Here is a 26024-nt window from a genome sequence, read left to right as displayed (position 1 = left end):
CATTTAAATGGGAAAATTGTGTAAAGTGGTATATAAGCTTGAGTAATTGTAATTGAGAAAATTTGTAATAGTATGTAATAGCATTATTTTCACTAATATTGTAGGAGAATTACTGGATATACTAATATATTTACACTATATATTTATATAAATTATATTGATAAAAAAATTTATTAAGAAATTTACATTTAGTGTTGTACAGTATATATAAAAAATTGCAGGTTTGCAGTGTATTTTATTATTGTTTTTGGTTGTATTTTTTTATATAATATCTTCCAAGTAAAATACTTTCCTAATAATATTGGCTTTTCATTTAAGGCAAACAGTGAGAAAGGAAGTATCATGGCAACGTTGACACAGAAGCAAGCTAAAGAAAAGGAGCTTACGGATCAGTGGACAGAAAAGTGGAGCGAAACTCACACTATTCTTCAAGAACAAAAAACACTTGGCCTGAGGAAGGCTGGTATGTATTTTATTCAATAATAATTATTTAATTATTATATGTGATAGTACATGTTATATAAAACTATTGTTATTCATTCGGAGATATAAAGGTGCAGTGGGGCCTCGCTTAGTCGCGGATCAGCAATCACGGATTCACTTAATCATGGGGTTTTCCTTGGACCACTTCTCAGTCTATATCCTGGTATGAATCGCAGCATTGCAGGCTTGTCCATGGTAGGCTAAGCCTCGTACGGTTCCGATAACCAGCAAATGCATGAACAGATTCATATTATGATATTAACCCTTAAACGCCGAATGGACGTATTAAACGTCGAGTCAGAAAATACTCCCCCGAATTGCCGAATTGGAGGGACTTACCATACGTCGGCCCCTCAAAAAAGTTTTTTTTTAAATTCGCGGAAAAAATATTTATAGTCCTACCAGCCGAAAACTTTTGAATCACGCGCCTTGGGGGATGCTGGGAGTTCACGGATCAAGCGTTGTTTTGTTTACAATCGCTATGCAGGCGCGCAGCGCGATATCTTTCTTGTCGCACTAAAAAAGTATCAGTGACACATCTCAAAAATTATTTCGTCACTTTGACAAAATTTTTGCACCGTTTTAAATTATCCGTTACATGAAGTATTATATATGAAAATGTGCGCAATTTCATTTAGAATACAACTAAAAAATACTCATGATTGTAGCTTTTATCAGTTTTGAAATATTCCATATAAATAATGAAGATAAGTGCCAAAATTTCAACCTTCGGTCAACTTGACTCTACCGAAATGGTCGAAAAACACAATTGTAAGCTAAAACGCTTATATTGTAGTAATATTCAACTATTTACCTTAATTTTTGCAACAAATTGGAAGTCTCTAGCACAATATTTTGATTTATGGTGAATTTATGAAAAAACTTTTTCCTTACGTCCGCGCGGTAACTTCCGAAAAAAATCTTACACGTACATGCGATTGTGGTAATGTTTGCACCATTTTAAAATTAGCCATTACATAAAGTTTTATATATGGAAATGTGCGCAATTTCATGCACAATACAACTAAAAACAACCCATGGTTGTAGCTTTTATCAGTTTTTTGAATATTTTTTCATATAAAAAATGATAAGTGACAAATTTCAACCTTCGGTCAATTTTGACAGTACCCAGAAATGGTCGAAAAACGCAAGTGTAAGCTAAAACTCTTATATTTTTGTAATAATCAATCATTTACCTTCATTTTGTAACAAATTGGAAGTCTCTAGCACAATATTTCGATTTATGGTGAATTTATGAAAAAAATAACATTTTCCTTACGTCCGCGCAGTAACTCTTCCGAAAAATCATACGTGCGATTTTGGTAATGTTTGCACCATTTTAAATTAGCCGTTACATAAAGTTTTATATATGAAAATGTGCGCAATTTCATGTAGAATACAACGAAAAAATAATTGAAGGTTGTAGCTTTTCTCATTTTTCAAAATATTTGCATATAAATCACGATAAATAGAAAAAAACCACGTTCGGTCAACTTTGACTCTACCGAAATGGTCGAAAAACGCAATTGTTAGCTAAAACTTATATTTTTTTTTAGTAATATTCAATCATTTACCTTCATTTTGCAACAAATTGAAAGTCTAGCACAATATTTCGATTTATGGTGAATTTATGAAAAAACTTTCCTTCCCTCCGCGCGCGGATTCTCCGCCATAAATGTCCGAATTGCGTACATCGCATTCTCGGAAAATTTGCTCCGTTTCATATTAGGCATTTCATAGAGTTTTATATATGAAAATGTGCGCAATTTCATGTAGAAATAAAGAAAAATATTTGAAGGTTCTAGCTTTTCTAATTTCCAAATAATTGCATATAGAAAAAATTTATAAAAAATTTCGACATTTGGTCATTTTTAACTCGTCGGAAATGGTCGAAAACTGCAATTGTAAGCTAAAACTCTTACAGTATCGTAATACTCAATCATTTGTATTCATTTTTGAAACAAATTGGAAGTTTCTTGAACAATATTTAGATTTACGGTGAATTTTGAAAAAAAAACTTTTTACGTCCGCGCGTTACGAATTCGTACATCATTTTGTGATAATATTTTTCCGGTGTTGCTTTTGTTGTTTTATGATGTATTATATATCAAAATGATTGCAATTTAGTGTACAATACAACGAAAAAAAAGAAACTCGTTAGCTTTTACCGTTTTTTGCACATTGTGATTTTAATACAATTATGTATGAATTTTTTTTTTTGCTACCATATATCACATTATTTACATATGATAATAATATTATTTTTCATTTCTGATGATTGCATACTAAACTTCAGGCAATGACAAAAAAAGGAGCCAAAAATGAACTCTTAATCTTCAAAACTAAGCGCGCTGTGATTTTTAGAAAAATTATTTTTTCCGCTTCCGCGCTCACTCAAAACCGGCTCCGGCATTTGGGGGAGTTTTTTATTTTTACCGCTTCGGCGTTTAAGGGTTAACTGACAATAAAGGTAATAAAACCATTCTCACCTTATATATTATTGGCATAGCTTCATAATAAATAGCCTATTCATGGAATAATTCCACATCATTGACATCAACTTGTAGTTGAGTGGACAGCAGAAATTTAAACATTGAGTTACACTTCACAGCGACCTTTGTCATTCTTAACCTTTTAGAAATGTTAATAGTAGTAGTGTAATTACAGTAGTAATAACATTTAGGAAAACATTAATTTTCAATTGGAATTTCATTATTGTTTTGGTATAACGTAATCAACTTCTCTGAATACTGCAGTCATACAAACAATAATTGTCGTAGATTATCATATTGTTGTTTGCGATCGGCGACGAAGCGTAAACGTAATAAAACCATTGTTACCTTATATATTATTGTCATATATTCATAATAAAATACATATCTTATATATTATTGGCATATCTTCATAATAAAAAGCCTCTTCAAGGAAAAATTCCTTGGGGAATGCATTTTCAAAAGACAAAAATACACTTTACAAGTTTACTGTATGCACTGATTACTTCATTTTGATGTGATTACATTAATATTACAGTATGGTACTGTAAGCAGTACAGTAACTATTTTTGATCATAAATGTATTTTCATTCACGAAAAGAATACGTGTGACCAACGTGACGTCACCAAACCTACAGTCTCGTTCGTACATAATATTTTTACACAATGAGATAGTGGTTACACCGTTCTACAAACTATTGATGTATTTTTACATAAGTATCCTCTAAACTGTCATAAATCACTTTACTTACTTTTTTGTGGAGCCCAAATGCTACGTATATCCCAGAAAATTAACTAAATCGCGAATTTTATCATAGAGCAAGATTCACTAATTACTTTGTTTGTGTTTTCATCTTCTTTTCATGAATAATACATTTTTAGGATAAACTTATTTACAAATTTTCAAATACTATGAACATAATCATATCATCTCTCTCTCTCTCTCTCTTCTCTCTCTCTCTCTCTCTCGTCTCTCTCTCTCTCTCTCGTCTCCTCTCTCTCTCTCTCTCTCTCTCTCTCTCATCACTTACAGAAAACAAACTATAATACTGATCTATTATTATCATAATAAAAGAACAAGATGGTTCCCAACATTTGTAGGTACACGTGTTGCCATATTTTTATTCTTTCTGTGATTTACGAAACTGTGCTTCAATACAACTTTTATAGATGACTCAATGATTATCACATATTATAACAGTATACAAGAGAATATCTTATCACTATCGATGTTTCATTTCTTATCACCATAAAAATATTTAAAATACAAATTTCATTATGTTATTCTTGAGCTAAGCTAGTCAAGTTACTCTCGTCCTTCTCAAGCTATTAAAGTTGTTCTCTCTCTCTCTCTCTCTCTCTCTCTCTCTCTCTCTCTCTCTCTCTCTCTCTCTCTCTCTCTCTCTCTCTCTCTCTCAGTGAAATATGAATTACTCTATCATAATATCATAAACTATTATGTACAAAGTTAAAAATAATAATTCCATTAATAAATTAGTTTCTTTTAGCAACTATATTTTCCAAAATAATTCTTTTGGTAATAAACGTCATTCAGCTGATTCTAAACGTAAACAAAAGACAAAAATAGATTTTTATTGTTGTATTTTGCTGTTTATACATTAATATTATGGTCGGGTGCTGTAATCATTACAGTAAATCATGTTTTTTTTTATCATAAATATGTTCATTCTCGAAATAAATGTACTATGTACTTTTAGTTTGGTGCAGCAGCCAAATCATGAAAATAGAAAGGAATTGTTAGGTAATATACTTTTGTTTGCTGATCTGATGAAGGGGAAATTGAAGATAGGAAAATTTATAAAAGATTTGTGACATTATAGACATATAACTTAAACATACATACAAACAAAGGAGGCATAATGTAAATAAGTAGGCATTATAACATTTTGGGAAATAGTGGTCTTGGGTGGGTTAATTATTAAAAGTGGCAGTTTAAAGCAAATTTGAGGGGGGGTACCAGGATAACAACAGGTATTTATTTACTATAAGGGGGGTCTGGGCCCTCCCCCGCGATTATGGAGGCCCTACTGTAGTTCAGTTTAACTGAAACTTTTAAATTTGTTCATATACCGAAACAACCTTCAGTCTTAACATTAGGATAAATACTCAGCACCAGCTGGAGACCAGTAAAGTTTAAAATAATTGTGTACGCAAGGGACTATTGGCATCTGTGCTTGGTCACGAGACATGTGGAGCCACCCACATACCCCACTTTAACTCGTAACCCCGTTAGTTATTTTCTTACCTTCTTTAAGAGAGGATGTGCTTTGCCTCCGTCCTTTTAAAGCCGGTTTAGTTTGCCTCCTTTTGTTTTGCTTTTGTTGTTTGGAATTCCTGGGCATGTGAACATGAAGCCTTCTCATGCTTTGAGACTTCCTGGATATCACAAGAAGAAGATAAATGACCGGATATTTTCTTCAACGATTTCGACGTCAAGGAATTCTTCGTGTAGTAAGTCGTAGGTACAGAAACTCTCAAGTTACGGTTAATTTGTTACCTGTGCTTTGTAATATCACATACTCACATCGATTACCTGTAAATCCAAAGTTTGGATGTATCAGGATGTGCTTTGGGAAGTAATTATGACTAATTGTGCTTCTTTCCCTGTGGGGAGAGGTGTGCATCGCCATCTTGTTTTCGTTCCAGATACGTGGGTAGGGATGATGCAGGTGTGCAGTCGGCGTTGGGCTTATCAGGAGATCCAACCCAAGGAGGACAGTTGGAGTTTGCTGCTATAATGGTCCATGCTGCCAACTCCAGGGTCCAGATGATGGATGTTTCCCTTTTTTTTTCCTAAATATGCACTGAATGGCGGTCGGATGCGTCGCCATCTGTAAAGAAGCAGATAGTGCAACATGGCAGACTTTAATGTCAGGCTGCTGTGCCTACGAGAATATCATCAACAGCCTTGCACTTCCGGTAGGGTGCTGACTTCGCATTTGAGATGCTCAGTGACGTCACAAACATGGCGACTGCCATGACGTCCCTTCACAGCTGCGGCCTACACGGAGACATGCTTCTTCTATTTTTCACTTTGAGGTACAAGAGTACTTTACAACTATGCTTTCAGATTTGGAGATTTTTAATGCACATTGTTTTTGAGAGAAATTACAATCGTTAGGAATATAACAGTCACATAATGGAAAAGACACAAGTCTTTCCTCTGTATCCTTCTGCTTAGGCGTCAACAAGCTTAGGTGACTGGCTTTGACGCCAGTGCATTCTCCTGCCAATCCTGGAAGAATAGGGACTTCGTAGGTGATCCTCGAGCCAAGAGGAGAAGTTTCTTCTCCATCTTGTGCGAGCCCAGGATTGTTTACATCCCCTATTTATATGAAAGCATCAAGAAGTAAGTTGTTAATTGTCGAACAAGTGAATGATGGAAGTTTAGTCTAGTGTAGCTGTGAAGAGTTGGAGAAGGCTTGAATCAGGGACTTTGTGACTGATCCTCGTGCCAAGAGGAGAAGAATAATTTCCTCATCTTTGAGCCAGGACTGTCACATCCTTGTAAAGTAGAAATGCCACAGCATGTTGGGTCTCTTGATCTTGGCTGCAAGAGTACCATCAACAGCCTCACGCTTCCATCAAGCGTGATGACGTCATAGCTAAAACCGCTTGCAAAATGGCGGTAGTCATGACGTCACAGCCTACTGATGCAAACCTCTCGTCGTCTTCGGTGGCATCATTATATTATGCCTTCATTTCGGGGCCACACACTTATGGAGAAATAGTATGAATTTTCTCATAGAATAAGCGGCTGTGCCGTTGTGTGCTCCAGTTATGTTGGAAATAAGAAAGCTTAAGAAGTACTTTAGCTCAGTCAACTTTAGACGGTTGCCGTTTAGGTTGTCAGCAGTCCAGTGGTAGACTAGGGTGTGATAACCATGTCGGCTGTAGAGCTATGATGGCCGTAGATCCATGACGCTGCGATGACGTCACAGCCTACTGCTTCTCGATCTACTTCGCTGCTTCCGTAACCAAATATGCTTTCTGATTCATTGGTACACACAGTAATGAAGAAATTACAAGATCTAGAGGTGAAAATTATTAAGAAAGACAAAAAGAAAAGGTGTGATTCGTCTCCTTCTTCGTCTTCTTCCTCTAGCTGGTGTCATCGCTAAGTTTGATGACGTCACTGTGTGTACCAGTCAAGTGTTGGAGGGTACGGGATTTCGTGACTGATCCTCGGGACAAGAGGAGAAGAGTAAATTCTTCTTCATCTTCGAGCCAGGATGGTCACATCCCCATCAGCAAGAAAGTAATGAAGTCAGTGGCTGGTAAGCTCAAAGCAAGCGGACGAAGTTGTTTGCAAGAGTCCGAACGAGCGAAAGCGTCGACAGTCGCTGGGCTAGCGGCCGATGCGGAGTTGCAAGTGGAGACTACAAAGAGTCTAAGAGAGACTACAATGCTGTTGGTGAACTTGATACATACACCGATGCTTTTACAAACTTTTTCATGGACTCTAGATGTCAGAGTAATGAAATATGATAAAATTGCTCTCATATTTGTATGTAGGATTGCAAATAGATACGTTCTCAAATCCTACTGACTATTCGGGATCGAGCCATGAGTGGCCATTAAAGATCAAAGATGCCGCAGCCACATGGTCGGACAGCCATGGCGCACCCGGACGTTTGTCAGAGGATAGGCTTTGTGCGCAGAGGTGATTGATTTGATTCGTCAATTCAATAACCTTTCAGGGAGCACCGAGACACTGGCCAGTATGCTTCCCCTGGGGATTGACATGGTGTTTAGATTGAAAAAGGATACGAAGGTGTATGAATTACCTTGTTCAAGTCATGTAGAGTCCGTTTTACAACACGTAAATGCACGGATTGCTGGAAGACTATGGATTCCTCTTAGTAATCGTATACAGCCTGAATGGTGGGAATTAGCATACTTTGGGTTGACCCCAGAAAACTTCAAACCTTTACAGGTAAGAAGAATTCCCATGTTTTATATACTTGTTGCTATAATCTGGTTTGTTCCTATAAGAATATTGACCAAACGCTTCGACTCGTACACAAGTAGTTAAAGTTAATCGACAGCTTGGTTCCTTAGAAGTAAAGTACTGTAGAACCATTCTTCTTAATTAAACCGCATGGAAACTTAAGTCGAAAGGAGGAGGTGAACTTCTTTCTTTCGCCCTAATTAGCCAAGCCTAATTAGGGCACCTGTAACATAAGATACTATTGCCAGTGGTTAAATTTGTAGCCTATTCCAGCCAGTCTACTGCTACCATCTTAGTTAATCTGAGTAGTAGTTCTTAGCTTAGACTGTCCGAACTAACTGGTTTGGGTATGCATGTGCTGGCTTGGACTAGCTAATGGTTGTGGTTTTGTTTTCGAACCTGCATTTACTATCCTAGTTTAGTCTGAGTGGTACAATTCTTAGTTAGCTAAGCCTAACTCATAGATTGGATGGCCAACATACATGTCGTACATCTCAACTTAGCCTGACAGTGGGTTGATACTTAGCATGGTCTGGCTTCTTGAACATGGCTTTTTTATCTTAGCTTGGGCGAATTAGTAAGGTTATAAGTATATCCGAGCATAAACTAGTATCTAGGCTACCCATGCGAAACACTTTTACCACCTCAGCCTAAAAGGTTGTGGTTGTAGCCTAGCATGTATAGCCCAAAATTTTCTTGAACGACTTCACCCTAACTTAAGTCATTTAGTTTCTAGATTAAGCTAGTCTATACTAGCCTAGCCTAGTTAAGAGTACATCTCTGATGGACTTAACCTACCCTAAATGATGGAAGAGTTAGCCTAGCCTAATTGGAAGAGTTAACATAGCCTAGCCTAACCAAGCCAGGGTCAATCTGGTCTTGCCAACTTAAAATAAGTTAGTCAATTCTTAATTGACTATGCCTACTTAGAATAGTCCAAGTGGTTGTTGGCTAGATTAACCTAGAATCTGCAAATGGGTCTCTTCCATCCTGGTCTAGTTTCTATATTGAAGTCTTGAACTAACATAGAGGGTTCGAGCTCCAGTTGGCTGAAGCAAGGCATTAGAACTTCATCATATGTGGAAGAAGGTGGGGAGTTTCCCATTCTTCAAGAGTGAGGTGGGGTGAAGTGACGTTGGGTACAATTCTGGGCTAGGTTACTCGAGAATAGCACCATGGTGGTTTCTGGCAATATAGGATTTCTCTTTGGAAGGTAGCATATTGAACATATGCCCATATATTGTAACAGATCACCACATGTGTTTCGTGGTTGGGAAGTAATATTGCTTGTGGAAGAATGAGCCATGTCCTGTTAACAGATTAATTCCTTGGACAGGAGGATAATTAGGACGTGTCTGAATAGAATATATTATCATAGGACATGCTCCTGGGCTTTTCCTATCATATCGTCCATATAATTGGAAAAATTAAGTGTATCTTAGTTTTTACAAAAACACTGAGCTGATTAATAGCTCTCCTAGGGCTGGCCTGAAGGATTGGATATTTTTTACGTGGCTAGGAACCAATTGGTCACCTAGCAATGGGACCTGCAGCTTATTGTGAGATCCGAACCGCACTATATCGATAAGTTAATTTCTATCACCAGAAATAAGTTTCTCTGATTCCACGTTGGCAGAGCCGGGAGTTGGACCTCGGACCACCGATTTGGTAGATGAGTGCACAAACCACTTGTCCAGAGAGGAACTTGTATAATGGAAAAACCATGTAAGAGCTGTCTCAGGGGTTTCATCCTTCGAGCCTGAGGATTCCATTTGCGATACTGTGAATAACCTGGGGGCTATGCAAACTAGGTTCTACCTGTTTCTCCATGTCCCAAACAGAAGAATGGGTTCCAGTAATTAAGGAGGACCCAAGATGAGTGACTGATAAAGTTTATCTTAGCAGAGTCATCGCTACCAGGTTCGTGTGGGGAAGAGGCACCACCGATAGGTAGAATTAATATCTCAAGGTCTGGAGGTTGCTCAGTATCTCTTTTCGAACTAATAGTTTTAAGATTTGGGGTGTAGAGTGTCACCTCAGATGTAACACAACTCCAAAGGTCTTCGGCTCACATAATATACAGAATGACTCTTTGGCCGTGACTGCCTGTGTAGAGGAGGTTTCGGTCCATTAAAGGCATTCGGTCAGTAGACAATGATCTGGTGGAGAGGTTGTCAGAACAGAGGGAATTCTCTCTGCAATTACATGTATGGTGATATACATTGGACTGGTGATTGGGCATGTGAATATCACTTCACACTGAGTATTCTTCAGATGAATCAGGAGCAGTGAACTGGATGGGGCACATAAGAACTCCGATCTGATAAGTGAAAGCATACTCTGTATCAGAGTAGACTTGATGGATTACCACCAGGCACATACATCAGTCATGTTACAGGAAACTGACCGTGGATGGTGGTCTTCTTCTGACCTTGGTAGAGTGGGAGTACTCAATAACCAGGTTTTTGACGTAGACTCAAAAGTAGTTATGAACATCAGTTCCAATTTGCTCCAGAATCCAGGATAATGAGTCAATGCCAGCCAGGTCATGATGACAGATACATTTCTTAGTCATGCTCAGTACGGTGTGAGTATGTGTGAGAGACCTTCAGGAGGGCCGGCTTTGACGTGTCAAAGTACTCTGTGGTTAAGAAAGAACTACGTCACCTAGAACATAAAGGTGGTAGACGTAAAGGAACAGGCCAAACAGAGGCGATCGGTCAAGCCTACTCCTTGTTGTCAAGTTGTACCAATGAGGTTATACAGAAGAGAAGGTCATCAGAGGAATAAGGGCCTTCTGGCAATTAAGAACACATCTGTTAAAATGATCATGACGGTTGGTCTGTGACTGTATCGAAGCTCAAAACTGAGCATTGTTAAGAAGGTGTCTGTTTGTTCATTGAAATTTGAGAGTGGGTTCTTTGTTATGAAAACCCACTTTCAATTTCCTGTATATAAATAAGGTTGCCCAGAGATCCTTGGACACAATTTCCTTGGGTTCTTTGGTGGCTGCTCAACAAAAAAAGGTACAGGTGAGTGAAGTAGCCGTACTGTTAGGGTTAGTATCAGTAAGATATCTATCAGTAGCATCCGCATCCCTCTTTAGCAAGGGGGAGAGGAATGATAACAAAACCTACATGAGTGGATGAATTGGTTTGTTAGAAGAACAGATCTTCATATCTTCCTTGGATGCTATGAACTATGACATTGTGTAGAACCCTGAAGTCTGACTCTATAATATTCATATATGTCTTAGATTCTGAATACTGGTCAGTTGTTTCGTTGAATTCTGGTATTCAGAAAACTGATCAAGGGTGGCAAACTACCAGTTGGTTAATAGTACTTACCTCCTACCAAGAGTAAGTCTATCCTAATATTAAGACTGAAGGTTTGTTTTGTATATGAACAAATGACAAATTTTTAACCAATTTGTATTTTTGATGACTTACAAACCTGAGGTCTTAACATACAAAGACCCACCTCTAACCACCCCTCTGTCAACTAACCTGGGTTGGAAGAATAACTAACGGGGTCACGAGTTAATGAGGGGTATGTGGGTGGCTTCACATGTCTCGTGACCAAGTACAGATGTCAATAGTCCCTTGCGTACACAATTATTTTAAACTTTACAGGTTTCCAGCTGGCGCTGAGTATTTATTCTAATGTTAAGACCTCAGGTTTGTAAGTTATGAAAAATACAAATTGGTTAAAGAATTGTCATTTTTTCAAGACCCACACTCAACCATGCAAGTTACCCAAGGGATCTGAAATATAGGAATATTTTAGAATTGACTGACATGTCAAATATCATTCACTGGTGTTCATGTTTTACAGCCTGCTGTATTGCTTTCCATGGTGACTAAAGCATGATGCATTGACGTTTATCAAGAAGAGTAGGCAAATAAGAAATAAAAGTGAAGTTTTGGGATAAAGATAAAAAAGGTTGGGAAATATGAAAACATCAAGAAAAGAAGAAAAGGGAAAGTAATGAGAATATATAGTGAATACAAAAAAGTATGATAAAGTCAAGTGGAATTATCATGAGAGGTTTAAATGGTGGTGTATGTGATGTACTTCATATAGAAAAATGGGGCTGGAAGAAGAGTAACCTGGACATGAAAGCTATGAAAATCAGGCAAGAGTAAATTGGCATACCCTGTGCTCTATAAATGCAAATGGAGCATGCTCATTAAGAATGACTTATTTCTTATTGTAATTACATATATAGTAAATGAAATATGAATCGAATACTAAGTGAATTTTGGTATTTGCTTAATTATCATAGGCAGTCTAGTTGAAAGTACCCAATGATAACCCTAATGGAGATCATACCAATATTCAATTGTGTACCCTCTGTAAGTGACAGATAAAGGTTGTATAAAGTGTGGAAAAATAGTGAATCCATGATATTTAACTTTGTCATTCACCAGTGTAATATGTCAGCCCTCATAGCTTTTTCAGGCGCATGTATTGTTTAGCAAGACTATATTTTGTTTTGTTATGATAAAGAGAATGTTATTGATTTAATATCTACAATAATTTTTTTCATTCATTGTAAAAGTTTTTATTTTTTACCTGGCACATACAATGCATTTCTTTACCACACAGGACATGGTGTCATTCTGGATTCAGAACGACCACATCTTGTGGTGATTGATGACAACTTGCTGACTACTGGAGTTACCTTATATCATTTGAATGATGGTACAACAACCATTGGTTCATTGCCAACACAGGATATTAGATTAGAGGTAAATCATAGTGGATTTTATGTAAAATTTAAATTTAATTTAATTTTATAAATTTTCTTATGCTATTTAGTACATTCAGTACAGTGTTTTCCAGTAATTCAGTAATTAAAAGGACTATGCAACTTTCTCTTGTGATTCTTTCAAAGACTTGTCAGATTGTGGATAACAAAGTCAGTGCTATAGAGGAGAATAAGTTTTACAGTGGTATCCCTTTTCCTGATATTCTCCAGCCATGAATGGGAATTCTTTCACGTCTTGTCATCTGCAGCTCCTATGTTTCCTTTGTCTTCTACAACTTCATTGGCTCTGCTGATGACTTCCTGGCTGGGGTCATGACAAAGACTTTGTCTGTACTTCAAGGCTATTTCCTTGCCACAGTTGATTCTTCCCCGAAGGAGTTGATTGTAGCCTTATGAGTTGCCGCTCCACCTGCTTCTTCTGTAGCTGCACTGTCAAATTTGGTGTGTTTTCTTGCCTCAATGTCTACATTTAAGGCTTCTGCTCTTGTTGGTTTGGTCCCCTCAGCTTTGGCATCCTCTTCACGAGTCCATTTTCATACTCGCCTAGTTCTGAGCATTGCCCTGTTTCTGTGTGTTCAACTGCCGTGAATCTTATGTCTGCAGTCTTTTTTTGTCTGCTCCTATGTGCTACTATGTTACCATCTATTAATAACTTAGCTGCTACCATGTATTCAATTGCTCCCATGTATTTTACCATTTCTGCTTGCTAGTCTGACCCTGCATCTTCAACTGCCTTATGTTCTCAGTGTTCAGCTTACTCAACCATGTGTCCTACTGCCATGACCTATTCCACATCTTTGGTGGCCTTGTACTCTTCATTGATCTTGACTTCAATATACAGGCAGTCCCTGGGTTACGACGGTCTCGGCTTACGACGTTCCGAGGTTACGACGCTTTTCAATTATATTCACCAGAAATTATTTCCAGGGTTACAACGCATGTTCCAGGGTTACGACACGTTCCAGAGTTACGACGCCCACAAACGCTGATATGGCAGATGAAATATGACACCAAAAATGCATACTAATCAATATTTAAATTTTTTTTTGATGAAAAATGCAATAAGAATGCAGTTTACATAGTTTTGAATGCGCCTAAAGCATTAAAAGTAAGGTTTTCTTAGAATTTTTGACAATGTTCTGGCGTACGACGATTTTTGGCTTATGACGTGTCTCAAGAACGGAACCCCCGTCTTAACCCGGGGACTGCCTGTATTCTCAAGTGCTTTCATGTTTGCTTCTGCTTTGATACTCCCACCTTGGAGGTTTCCTTTCATTCTTTTGGCTGGTCTTCCAGTTTCCACGACTGGTGATTCCTCCTCTTCATTACTGCAGACTTCTTTATTTACAAGATATACTTTGCTTGTGTGGTGGACACCCACTTCATCCTGTGAGATCCCTATTACCCAAGTTTCCTCAAGCCGAGTGTAGGGGCTCTAATATTACTTCAAACATCAATTACTTAACATTAAAGACTGAAACTTAACCTAATTCATCAATCATAATTACTACAATGTCCATCAAAAAGAACCTTGACCTAATTCATCACTCTTAATCTACAACGATCATCAAAAAAGAACCTCAACTTAATTCATCAGTCTTATTCTACAACAACCAGAAAAAACCTTAACCTAATTTATCAGTCTTAATCTACAACAACCTCCTAAAAAGAACCTTGACCTAATTTATCAATCTTAATCTACAATCCTCCCACAACTATCAAAAGAACCCCAACCTAATTCCTCAAACCCAGTACCATAGTTTTTCCCCAACTATGGTCTCTGAAACCTCTTCAGATGGGTAATTTGCTTGCTCAACATCAGCCCGTATTTCATCAATATCATTCTTCCAACTGGAGAGATCAACACCTAGTTTTTGTTCCAATTGCTGTTGAACTTTCTTTACTGAAAGTGTGTCGAGATCAGCATCTTTCAGGATGTAGTGTCATATATGGAGGAACGGGAGAAGGGCTGCCTAACCAAGTGTTTTTGATTCTGCAATTTGGCAGCTTCAAGTTCTCTTGCTATGTTTATGTTTCTTGTCACTTCTCTGCCTTATCCCTTCCTCTATTTACAACAGCTCTTCTAATTGGCTCTTTCTTTGCTCTTGGTACATTCTATGGTAGAAGGGGAGCCCCTCAGTCTACCCTAGTACATTCAAGCAAACTGCAAGTTAAAAAAAGGAAAAAAAATGTGAATACTAATCAATTACTTACTCACTAAGAGACATAAAAAATAAATATAATGAAAAAGCATAACTTTTAAAACAAAAATTCAATCACACAAACCGAAACTTATAAATGCCACCACAACAGAAGTGTTTTGTATGTCTGCTTTGGTAAGCTTCTTCATCTCAGATACCATCGATCATCTTTCAGTCAGTCATGATGTATTTCTATCAAATCTCCAAACATGATCTCATCTCACATCACATTCTCCATTCAAGGGTGCCACCTCCAAGTCTTATTGCCTTTCCACCACTTCTCATTATCTACTGAGGCCTTCTTGTACTTCTGTCAGTTTTTTCTAGCTGCTTGTGACCATGTGTTGCATAGTTGCCTCTTTGAGTAATTCGTCTCATGTTCTTCACAAGTTATCAGCTCATTCTTTAACAGGTGCAGCCTCTCCTCTTTCCCCTACTTCTGGCCTCTCTGGAGTAGGATAGGCTTTGTATATGATAGGAATACTTTACACCAACTAGTCTTTTATTCAGAATCAAAACTCTTTATTGTGAAGAGTATATTTACATGATGATAAGGAAATTGTGATTTACAAAGATTGAAACTGTGGCCTCTCCTTTTTATTTAGGGAAGAGGTGGGAATGTCAACTTTGTGTTACCCACAGTTGTTACCCTACTGGTAGTTTGTCAGCAGTAAGTGGTCTATTTTGTCAGCCCATGGCAGGAAAAACTTATACAAAGTATTTATTTTTAAAAAACATTAGTATTCTTTGTTTTGATAACTTACTTCAGCCATCTGTAAATGATATATGAATAGTCTGCAGGTGTAGTGGGTGAATTTTATTAAATGTTCTTTCTTTATAGTACATAGTATGCAGGTTTAACTGGAATATCTCCAGCAGAATATTTTTTTTATTGAACTACCTTTTTGTTAGGGTGGTGAAGTATTGGAAGAACATTGCACAATTCATCTTGTTGATGGTGAAGCTACATTAGAGTCACGTCCTGACGCACAGTGCTGGGTCAATTCTCAGTTTGTGGATAAACCAAGTAGGCTGACACAAGGTATGGCATAGCACTTGTATCTTCTGTTTAGAAAGTAAGGGATTCATTTAGATATACAAAAAATGCAATATAGTTCACATAAAGATGCTGTAACTTTCCCAGTTCTTAATTCATTACACTTGATGAACATGACCCATCTCATGAGTCATCCCATGAAAAAAAATAGAATTTCTCATACAGTCATTGAACAAGCGAAAATCATCCTATGAGAAAATATAATTGCTCATATACGAAACAAACCTTTGGGGTCTTAACATTAGGATAATACTAGCGCCAAGCTGGAAACTGGTAGAAATAAAAATATACTTGTGAGATCCAGGGACTATTGGCATCTGTACCAGGTCACGGGGTATACTGATGAAAAATTTATTAAAATAAACAAAAAATTAAAATAGTAAAGGCTACAGTACTCGAAGGATTCTTCCTAGCATTTTAGACTCATACACATGGTCATACATATGGTACTGAACTGAAGAACTGTGGCATTGGCAGCTTGATTTTTTAATCTGTTTCTCACTATGAAATGCAATGTTATCATTAAGTTAAAATTTATATTTTTCCAAGATTACTATGATAGGAGTTCCTTGTTTGCCATTCTTATGCTTACATTTTGTGATGTATTAGTGGGACATGAAAAAAATAAGTCATTTTTGAAAGTAAAATGTATTTTTCCCTAACCATACAAACCTGGAGTCCTTTACTTAGGATAGATTGCAGCTCCTATGTAAACGACTCCAGGTTTGTATGGTTAGGGAGAAATACATTTTACTTTAAAAAATGTAATTTTTCTTAACTACATAACTACACCTAATAAATTTCCGGTGTGATTGAAATGGAAATTTTAATTAAGTAATTTACCCAGTAATTACATAGCTATTAGTTTTCACTTATTTGCAGGTGGAATTTAGATTCAGATTTTGCGGTAGCAACACTGATATTGTGTAGGTGACACCAGTCTCACCCCCTGATGAGTGGGTTAGGAACGACACCACAGACTAGCTCATTCCATTTATGCATATTGTCCATCAGCAGGGAGAAAGGAGGGCTCTGATCATGTAAGTTACTGGGTTCGTATTAATTAAAAAATTTTTATTTATAAAAACACGGTCATTTTTAAACTAAGTAACCTACCCCAGTAATTAATTAATTCATAACTGATTCCCCAACAATGACAGGTGGGATACCTGTTGGAACCTCGGTAATAGAAGTGGGTGGCAGCGGGATGAGAATTAGTGGGACATGAAAAAAATAAAACGAGACTTCTGTTACTGAGGTTCCGATCTCGGTAATCTTAAAAGGTTTTTGTAGCAATGAACTTTGCAGCTATGCACTGAAAGACATCCTCTCTCTCTCTCTCTCTCTCTCTCTCTCGTCTCTCTCTCTCTCCTCTCTCTCTCTCTCTCTCTCTCCTCTCAAGGGAATTAAATCATACTCGTGAACTACAAAAATACATTTATTTAAGAGCAAAGCATTAGCTAAATAATTCAGGTTCTTAACATAATGATTAAATGAAAGGTTGAACTCAGATAGCTCACTTCATCCCTCTTTTACAATAACCAACATTAGTTTAGTCATAAAGCTAGGAAAGTCATTGCACAGTCTAACTTAGTACACCACGGAACATCAGTTTAAGTTCCCATTTCTAAATACCAGATCAGTTCCCCTTTGGTCTCAGAACCACCTATAAGACAGGAGAACATACGTCGATAAGCAAAAGATTAAAAAGCAAAATAAAAAGGTCTAATGAATAGAACATCTTTGAAACAATATTCAAAATACAGTCAAACCCCACTTTTTGGCTAAAGAATAAGTGTGCTTACCCTTCAACACAGATTTTCACACACTCCCACTAAAATACTATTGAAGGGGCCATCTTGGCCTTCGCCGACTCTGTACCGCTCCCCCCTCTTGGCTAACTTACTTTCTCATTATGTAGGGAATAAGTTTTGCACGCACAGACGAAAGTAACGTAACACACTGCTCACAGCCCCAAGAACAGCCTCGAAACAGATTCATAAGGCATATCTGCATTCGCCCGTGCATTAGAAAACAGGACATGGTCTGATTTACTTAGGTAGCAACTTTCGGCATCGCGCCACCCGAGGAAGATATGTCAGCACTTACAAAGCTTGTCACTTCGGGCCACTGTTTCCAAGGAGAAGCTAAGTTGATGATCCCTACATTCTAGGAATGTCACAGCCCATCGCGTCCTCTCATTCATAAAGAACAGATGCAAATTGCATTCACAATGGTGTCTTAAATATATTTGTCTTAATTATTCCTTGTTTGCACATGGACATATGCTACTCTTAAAAAATATTAAGTCATGTAATGAATTATAAATAAATAAAAGTGCTGCTAGCATTGAAACAGTGCCTGTTGTTCCTTGTTAGTCAAGAGAGCTTCCAGTAGAAGACTTGGCCTTGGTGGTGCTCAACTTAACCCCTGTAGTGGCACAGCAGTAAAGCCAAGGGTTTGCCTGTACTTATGGGGAGCCTTGTAGGAAGGATGATTCCAATTGCTCACAAGGACGACAATTTTGCCCTTGCCCTGGGAGATGTACCCCAGTGAAAACAACTAGATTGTGATGTAACCTACACTGAAGTAAAACCACAACCCATCCACTAAAAGTGGCAGGTATCTGGGTACAATTTACCCTCCTGACTCCCTAAAGTTTGAATCCTCTCTACAAAGAGAAGGTTTGACAATAGGAGAGAATCCTATGCTTCCTTCCATGATGCCATGCCAGTAACTAAATTTTCAAGGTACTGCCTAAATTTCAATACTTCTTAAAAAAAACTTTCAAAACCCTGTGAGAAATGAAGAGTGATCATACTACCAGAATGTTTGAATTTCGTATGGACGTACAAGATATATCACTTGAAAGCTAATGGAGGTAGAGGGTGTACTAATGTCTTTAATATTACTAAAAAGGAGGCAAATGCTTCTCTTAAATCTGAGTGTATCCAAGATAAAGTCCATCAGATTAGAAACATCTTGCCATTTACACTAATGGATTTTATCTTCGGATACACTCAGATTTTAGAGAAGCATTTGCCTCCTCTTAGTAAAGTTAAAGATCTACTCTGCTGTGTCGTTAACCCTCTCGCTAGGGGCGAGACTGGTGTCACCTACACAATATTTGTGTCCGTTACCACGAAATTTGAATCTAAACTGTTGCAAATAAGTGAAACTAATAGCTATGTAATTACTGAGTAAGTATGACTAAAACTTTTATGAAAATGTAATTTTTTGTTTATATTGTTGATTTGTAGTTTTTTTGTTTAGATTAACTTTAATAGTTTTGGATGATATTTTTGTGTTTTTTTTTTTTAAAGTGTGCACTTTTTGTATACAGTGGGCCCCCCGTATTCCGTTTCGTCGTCGGATTCGCGGACTCACAACATTTGCCTCGGGAAAGTTTCCCCGCATTATTCGCAGAAAATTGCGCATTCGCGGTATTTTTCTATTAGAAATATCCACAAATTCCTGGTTTTTTTTTGATCAATTTCATCATAAAATGCACTTTTGTGATAAAACTATTAAAAAAACCAAGTATGAAAATTTTTAGTTTTGTTCATGAATCTTACCTGCCGATATATATATAGCTGTATTCTCCGAAGTCCGACAGAATTTCAAAACTCCGGCACACGCAGTGGTCGGCCAGGTGGTAGTACCCATTCCCGCCGCTGGGGAGGCGGGCTAAGGAACCATTCCCATTTTCTGTCAGATATTTTCTGTCGCCGGTGCAGACAACAAGTGTTTTCTGCACTCCGTCATTGGATTTTGGAACTCTTTTGGTCACTTGAGTATCCCGATTGATTTTTGGTTATTTGATTAGGATCGGTGGTTAGGCATACGCTAATTGGGATTGTTTTTAGTTTTTGGCTTGATTTTTCCTTAAACTTACGATGTCTGGATCTAGTTCGAACTAGGCAGAGTATGTTGTGTGGAAGATGCAAGGTTAGGCTACCGAAAACTTCGGTAGACCCTCATACAGTGGGTGCGCGAATTGTAGGAAACATGTTTGTATGTTTGATGAGCGCTGCAACGAGTGTGAAAATATGTCTGATTCTGCGTGGAAGGCTTATGAATCATAGGTACGTAAACTAGAACGTGATAGTGTAAGGAGGTCTTCCTCCAGGCGTGTAACACAAGTTACCCGTCCAGTAGAATTTATCCCTCCAAAGACCTGTGGATGCCTTCTTTCGGGCTACAAATAGGGTGGTCTTTGGAGGGTAATACCCTATTTGTGATTCTTAAATCTTTGCGTAGCCTGGAATCATGTTTTTTTGCATTGGAAAGTTATAGTAGTATAGTGAAGTATAGTGATAATGCCATGAGTGTTCATTCTATCGCGTAAGCGTATAATTTCTCATTGACAAAACACTACCGCGTGATGGCTCTCCCTACCTCGGTGAGGCAGAATGTAGTAGGGAGGTAGCTGTCCAAGTGTCTAAAATACTCTACGTTTGTTCATAAAACTTACCAGTCAGATATATGTATATATATATCTGCCGGGTAAAGGTGAACAAGCGATGTTGTATCATAGTAATATTATTTTTTTGCCTTACGTCCATATTGCTATCAAACGGTTGTATGGTTCAAGTTATATACTCATACCATAGTTACTCCTACGGAGGACAACCGAGAGTACGATTATTTCTTATTACATTTAATCGGTTCTCCTGCAACTATTCAGGGGTTGCCTTTGTTTCCCTATTTTTAAACATTTAAGGTATTGTTTATGACAATACCAAGTTAGCCTTTTATGTTTAGCAAATTCAGTTTTCGCTTAAATATACCAGTTTGATGGATTTTGGTTTCTGCTCTATAATGATAGTAAACCTATTCATCGTAGAATGGTGTAGGTGGCAAACTCAGGCAGAGCAGTGCGAGAACGACGAACGTTCTCTGAGTCTGCTGTCACTAATGCGTAATGCCAGTGCTCAGTTCCATCTTATTGTCTGCCATGCGCAGTAGGTTTTGTCTCTCTCTCTCCTGCGGGATTGACGGACTAACCGTATTTCTACCCTACAATCACGGCCTTAGCCTCGGGTTGAGGGGAATTCTAGCATACATGGCTGAACATCTTCACTTTGGCAGAATGAATTTTTTTCATAAACAAAAAAATAAAAAATTATTATATTTATTATCTATATTGTTTGATGTCGTCTGTTTTATATATCTATGTTATGGTGTTATATTGTATATATATATATATCTATATATATATTATTATATAATATTGTTATAGATTATCTGTGTAAACATGGTTATGTGGTGTGTTGTTTATATACATATATATGTATTAGACCTTTTTCGTTCTGTTTACCGCATGGTAACAGAATTCTGTCCGAGTCTACAGCGGCATAGCACACATGATTTCCCTCGAAACAAGAATGATGTGCAAGAGATGCAGCATATTAGCTCGCCGAGACGTCCCTTGCTCGATTATGAGGGGACTCCTTCCGCTGCCAAATACGACAGCGCCGAGCGCGACGCTCGCAGGACGCTTGGATGGACGCACAACGTAATGCTTCTTCAGACATTCGCCGAGAATCAGAGAATAGTAATGGATCTCAGGAAGGAGACTTTTAGGAAGAAACAAATGAACAATCTTCTACAGTGTCTTCAAATTACTCCTGTTTAAGTGAAACGCAGCCTTATTAGGGAAGGAAACATGCCTCGGTTGAGGGAATGAATGAATTAAGGCAAAGCCACATCGCGAGAGGAAGGATGATAGGCTGGCCAATCAAGAGTACAGGCAGTTCCCTTCTCCTTCTCCTCGTTCTCCGCTCTTTTCGCCAGTTGCCTTGCTCTCCTAGATTTCATGCAGCTCTCCAGAGGTTGTCTAAGAGAGCACGGTACATCTTCCCGAACGTGTGTCAGTTGAGAAGAAGAAGGTCCCTTGGTTCGATGGCTTCGAGCCTCTTTTGAAGAATAGTTTCAGCCTGCGGCCCCATCAGTCCTCCTCCCTTCGCAATTGTTATCTTCGAAGGACGACTGGCTCATTCATGCCTCCACTCAAACGCGGTGTCTGAAGGATTTTCAAACACTTATCGTTGGTGAAGTCCCTGGAACTACTGGTGAATTTCGAAAAGTCACATCTGATACCAACCCAATCCATCGTGTATCTGGGGATTCAGATGGATTCAGTGGCTTTTCGAGCTTTTCCGTCCCAGGGACGTCAGCAGCAAGGCTTAGACAAAGTGTTAGCCTTCCTAAGGAAAGATTCATGCTCGGTGAGGGAATGGATGAGTCTAACTGGGGACCATTTCCTCGCTGGATTTGTTTCCTTGGGGAGACTGCACCTCAGACCGTTACATTTTTTCTCAAGTACAATTGGAAAGAAAACAAGAATCTACACATGATCTTGGAAATTTCAGGAGAGGTAAAACATCACTTGAAATGTTGGCTAGATCCAGTGTAGCTGTCGGAGGCGTGTCTCTCAAGCTTCAGAGCCCCGACCTAGTGTTGTTCTCCGACGCGTTCCACCACGGGATTGGGGCGCATCCATTAGGGGGAAGAAAGTTGGCAGGCACCTGGATGAGGGTGGGAACAGGTGTCCTGGCACATAAACCCTAAAGGAAATGGGCAGCCATCTTTTTAGCTCTCCAGTTTTTCCAAGAAAAAGTCTCTCGTCGAATAGTCCAAGTCAACTCAGACAACACCACAGCTCTGGCGTACTTGAAGAAGTAGGGAGGAACACAGTCTCAGTCCCTTTTGCTCTGGAGGCAGGAGATCTTTGCTGTGGGCAAGGGCACTGGACGTCATGATCCTTACGAAGTTTGTAGCATGAGTAGAGAATGTCTGGGCAGATCTCCTCAGCAGACAGGTCAAACTTCTGCCAACCGAGTTAGGACTGCATCAGGAGGTATGCCAAGAGCTGTGGGGGGTTATGGGACGTCCGCTGCGTGGATATCTTTGCGACGTCCAGAACGAAGAGGCTTCCACTGTACTGCTCCCCAGTACTCGACCCAGCTGCAGTGACGATAGACACACTTCTCTGGGACTGGACGGGGATGGACCTTTACGCGCCTTTCCCCGTTCAAGATCTTAGGGGAAGTCATGAGAAAGTTTGCGGTGTCGGAAGGGACGAGAATGACTTTGTTCACCCCGTTCTGGCCTGCGAGAGAGTGGTTCACAGAGGTCATGGCCTTTGCAGTAAGTCTTCCCGAGGACGCTTCAGTAAGGACAGATCTACTCAGACAGCCCCACTTCGAGAGGTACCACAGAAGCCTCTTCGCTCTGAGTCTGACTGCATTCAGACTATCCAAAAGTGGCCAGAGCGAGAGGCTTTATACGTCAATGGCGAAAGCTATCGCCAGTGCAAAGAAGAGCGTTTTCCAACGCAGTGTACAATCGAAGTGGATAGTCTTCAGGAGTTGGTGCAAGAAGAACGGCATTTTCCTCCACCACGACCTGTGAGCCAGATTGCTGACTTCCTTTTCTGAGAAGGGATCTAAAACTTTGCAGTCTCTACAATCAAGGTTATAAGAGTGTGGCCTTTTAGTTTTTTTGTTTTTCTTTAGGCACAGAGGCCTGGACTTGGCGGACAACAGAGACCTTCACGATCTCTTGAGATCTTTCGAAACGATGAAGGTTCAACAACCCAAGTTTGCCGTCTTGGAACTTGGATGTAGTTCTGAAGTTCCTCATGTCAGTCCATTCGAACCTATGCATGAAGTGCGAGCTTTTATGAATTCTTCTTGGTTCCATAACAATATGTCATAAAGGACATAATGAGCTGTCACTTACGGGAGATTGCAATTCTGTGTTGACCTCCCGTTTACACGAAGGATGTCAATTCAACCTACAAGAGATCCTTTTCTCTTGGTTGTTCGTGTCTGCGGATACGTTGCTGGGATAGGGAGCCGACACTGATCCTTAACTAGTGAGTTAATTTTTAGTTTAACTCTTTTTAAAATTAAGCTCTAACCCTCGTGTTAGGAATCAGGTGATCGGGATCGGTGTGTGTGGCTCCTTAATTTAATGCTAATAGGCATAGGTATATGGTCATATGAGTGGATTAGGCACCTCATTGACAAATGCCAGTTTTTTAGGCTTTGCCAAGTAAGTGGATAAGGACCCCATCTGAAACCCACAAAAATCTTACCATATGTCAATCCGCGCTGAGGCTCTTGAGACGAAGCAGACTCCTAAGCAATAGCTAGGAAGTCAACCCACGTACGTCTGAAAAGATAGGAACCTAGGTTTATAAGAGGTCCTTCTGATAACTTGTGGTGTTTGGTCAGGAAGCCAAGGTTACCAGTGTCAAAGAATGCTTTGGGTTTTTTCTTGAGGGCAACCCATCAAGGAAGTGCATTCATCCTGTCAAGACAGTGATATGAAAGTGTTGAAGGTGAATGCGCATGGACTGAGGGCTATTTCTACGTCGGTAGCCTTCCAAAAGAACATGGCACTCAATGACATCTTGAATGCCACATTTGGCGTAGTAATTCAGTGTTTGCCTCTCACTACCTTCGGAGGTGAGGATTACATACGAGAACTGCTACTCTTTGGGCCCATATGTCGCAGCAGACAATATATTTGGGACAGAGAGTAGCACTCTTCCTATCTTTTTAGAAATAATATGTTAGTTTGGACTTTTTAAATTTTATTTTCTTCTTTTTATTTTTATTTTTATTATGTTTATGTAGGTGTTTAGTTTTTTGTGGTCTTGGGTAGGCCGCCTTAGGCGGCTTCCCTCCATTAGCCTTGGTTTTACGAAGTTTAACCAGATAGGCTAGGTCAGGTGGTAATGTTTTTGCTTCGCCCTCATAGTAGGGTAAATGTTTTTGTCACAGTGTGGTCACGCCCCCATTGACAAATCATCTGGAGCGCACCCAGCTACATAGGTCACTCCTTGCTGCACCTCCAGTGAAGCATTAACAGCATTCGTGTCTAAACAACACCTATATGATCTGTCACATTGTGGTCAGCTCCCCGTGACAGTTCATTAGAGCGCACCAGCTACACAGGTCACGTCCTTGCTGGCACCTCTAGGAATTGCAAGTACCGAAATTGGAGGTCCTTAAATATAGGATCTAGTTGCATTGTGGTCACGCCCCCGTTGACAGATCCTCTAGAACTCAACAGCTTCACAGGTCACTACCTAGCTGGAGTCTCTGTAGAAAGCAGAAGCAGACTTGGGTGACGGTACTCACGAAGTCAGCTATGCTAACAGTTAAGGAACCAAAAATATCAATCATATATATATGAAATTGTTTCCCAAAATCGAATCTGTCTCCCCTCCTCCAAAGGTGGGATTCAGCTATATATATATCTGGCAGGTAAGATTCATGAACAAAATGATATTGTTATGATACAATAAAGTTTGTTCATACTTACCTGGCAGATATATATAATCAAGTGCCCACCCACCTCCCCTCAGGAGACAGTGGCACTAAAAATCTGACAGAAAATGGGAATGGTTCCTTACGCCCGCCTCCCAGCGGCGGGAATGGGTACTACCACCTGGCCGACCACTGCGTGCCGGGAGTTTTGAAATTCTGTCGGACTTCGGAGAATACAGCTATATATATACTGCCAGGTAAGTATGAACAAACTTTATTGTATCATAACAATATCATGTTTTTTCTTGAGTTTTAACTAACAAAATAGGCTGTTTTTAGCGTTTTTATAGGAGTTCCAAACATTCGCGGGTTCTAACTATTCACCGGGGGGGGTCTGGTACGCGTCCCATGCGAATACGGGCGGCGACCACTGTATAGGCATATTATATAAGATTCCTGTTTTTAAGTTAATGGATTATTTCTTTTAAAGGGTGTGTAGTAGTCTTAGGTGGAAGCCATATGTTTCGATATAATGACCCCCAAGAAGCGCTAGATTAAGGAAGGAAGGAAACAAAACTCACCTCAACCTTTCTCGTCTCTCATTTTTATCAAGATCGACGACTGATTTAGTCAGATCTTTTGATAATCTCTCTGGGTAAGTTCCAAGTTGAATTCTTTTTATTCTTAGAGGACTAGTTTTGTATAGAGGAAGGATTAAAGGGATGATCACAAGAGTTTTTGTACAGAGGAAGGATTATATTTTA

General features: G+C 39.0%; 2 protein-coding genes across 2 annotated transcripts in view; one reads left to right on the top strand and one right to left on the bottom strand.

The window, feature by feature from the left end:
- LOC135217066 (kinesin-like protein Klp98A) overlaps positions 1–26024 on the bottom strand; it is a gene marked incomplete in the record, with an annotated part of 164516 nt that overhangs the window by 34873 nt on the left and 103619 nt on the right.
- On the top strand, positions 322–25909 carry LOC135217067 (kinesin-like protein Klp98A). Its single transcript, XM_064252748.1, has 4 exons — positions 322–463; positions 12556–12698; positions 15832–15961; positions 25751–25909. Exons 1-4 carry the CDS (start codon positions 343–345, stop codon positions 25816–25818), a joined length of 462 nt encoding a protein of 153 aa, XP_064108818.1. The 5' UTR covers positions 322–342; the 3' UTR covers positions 25819–25909.

The sequence above is a fragment of the Macrobrachium nipponense genome, chromosome 7 (assembly GCF_015104395.2).
Source record: "Macrobrachium nipponense isolate FS-2020 chromosome 7, ASM1510439v2, whole genome shotgun sequence".
NCBI classification, from domain to species: Eukaryota; Metazoa; Arthropoda; class Malacostraca; order Decapoda; family Palaemonidae; genus Macrobrachium; species Macrobrachium nipponense.
The sequence above is the reverse complement of the archived record's forward strand: the minus strand, read 5'-3'. Positions and strand labels throughout refer to the sequence as shown.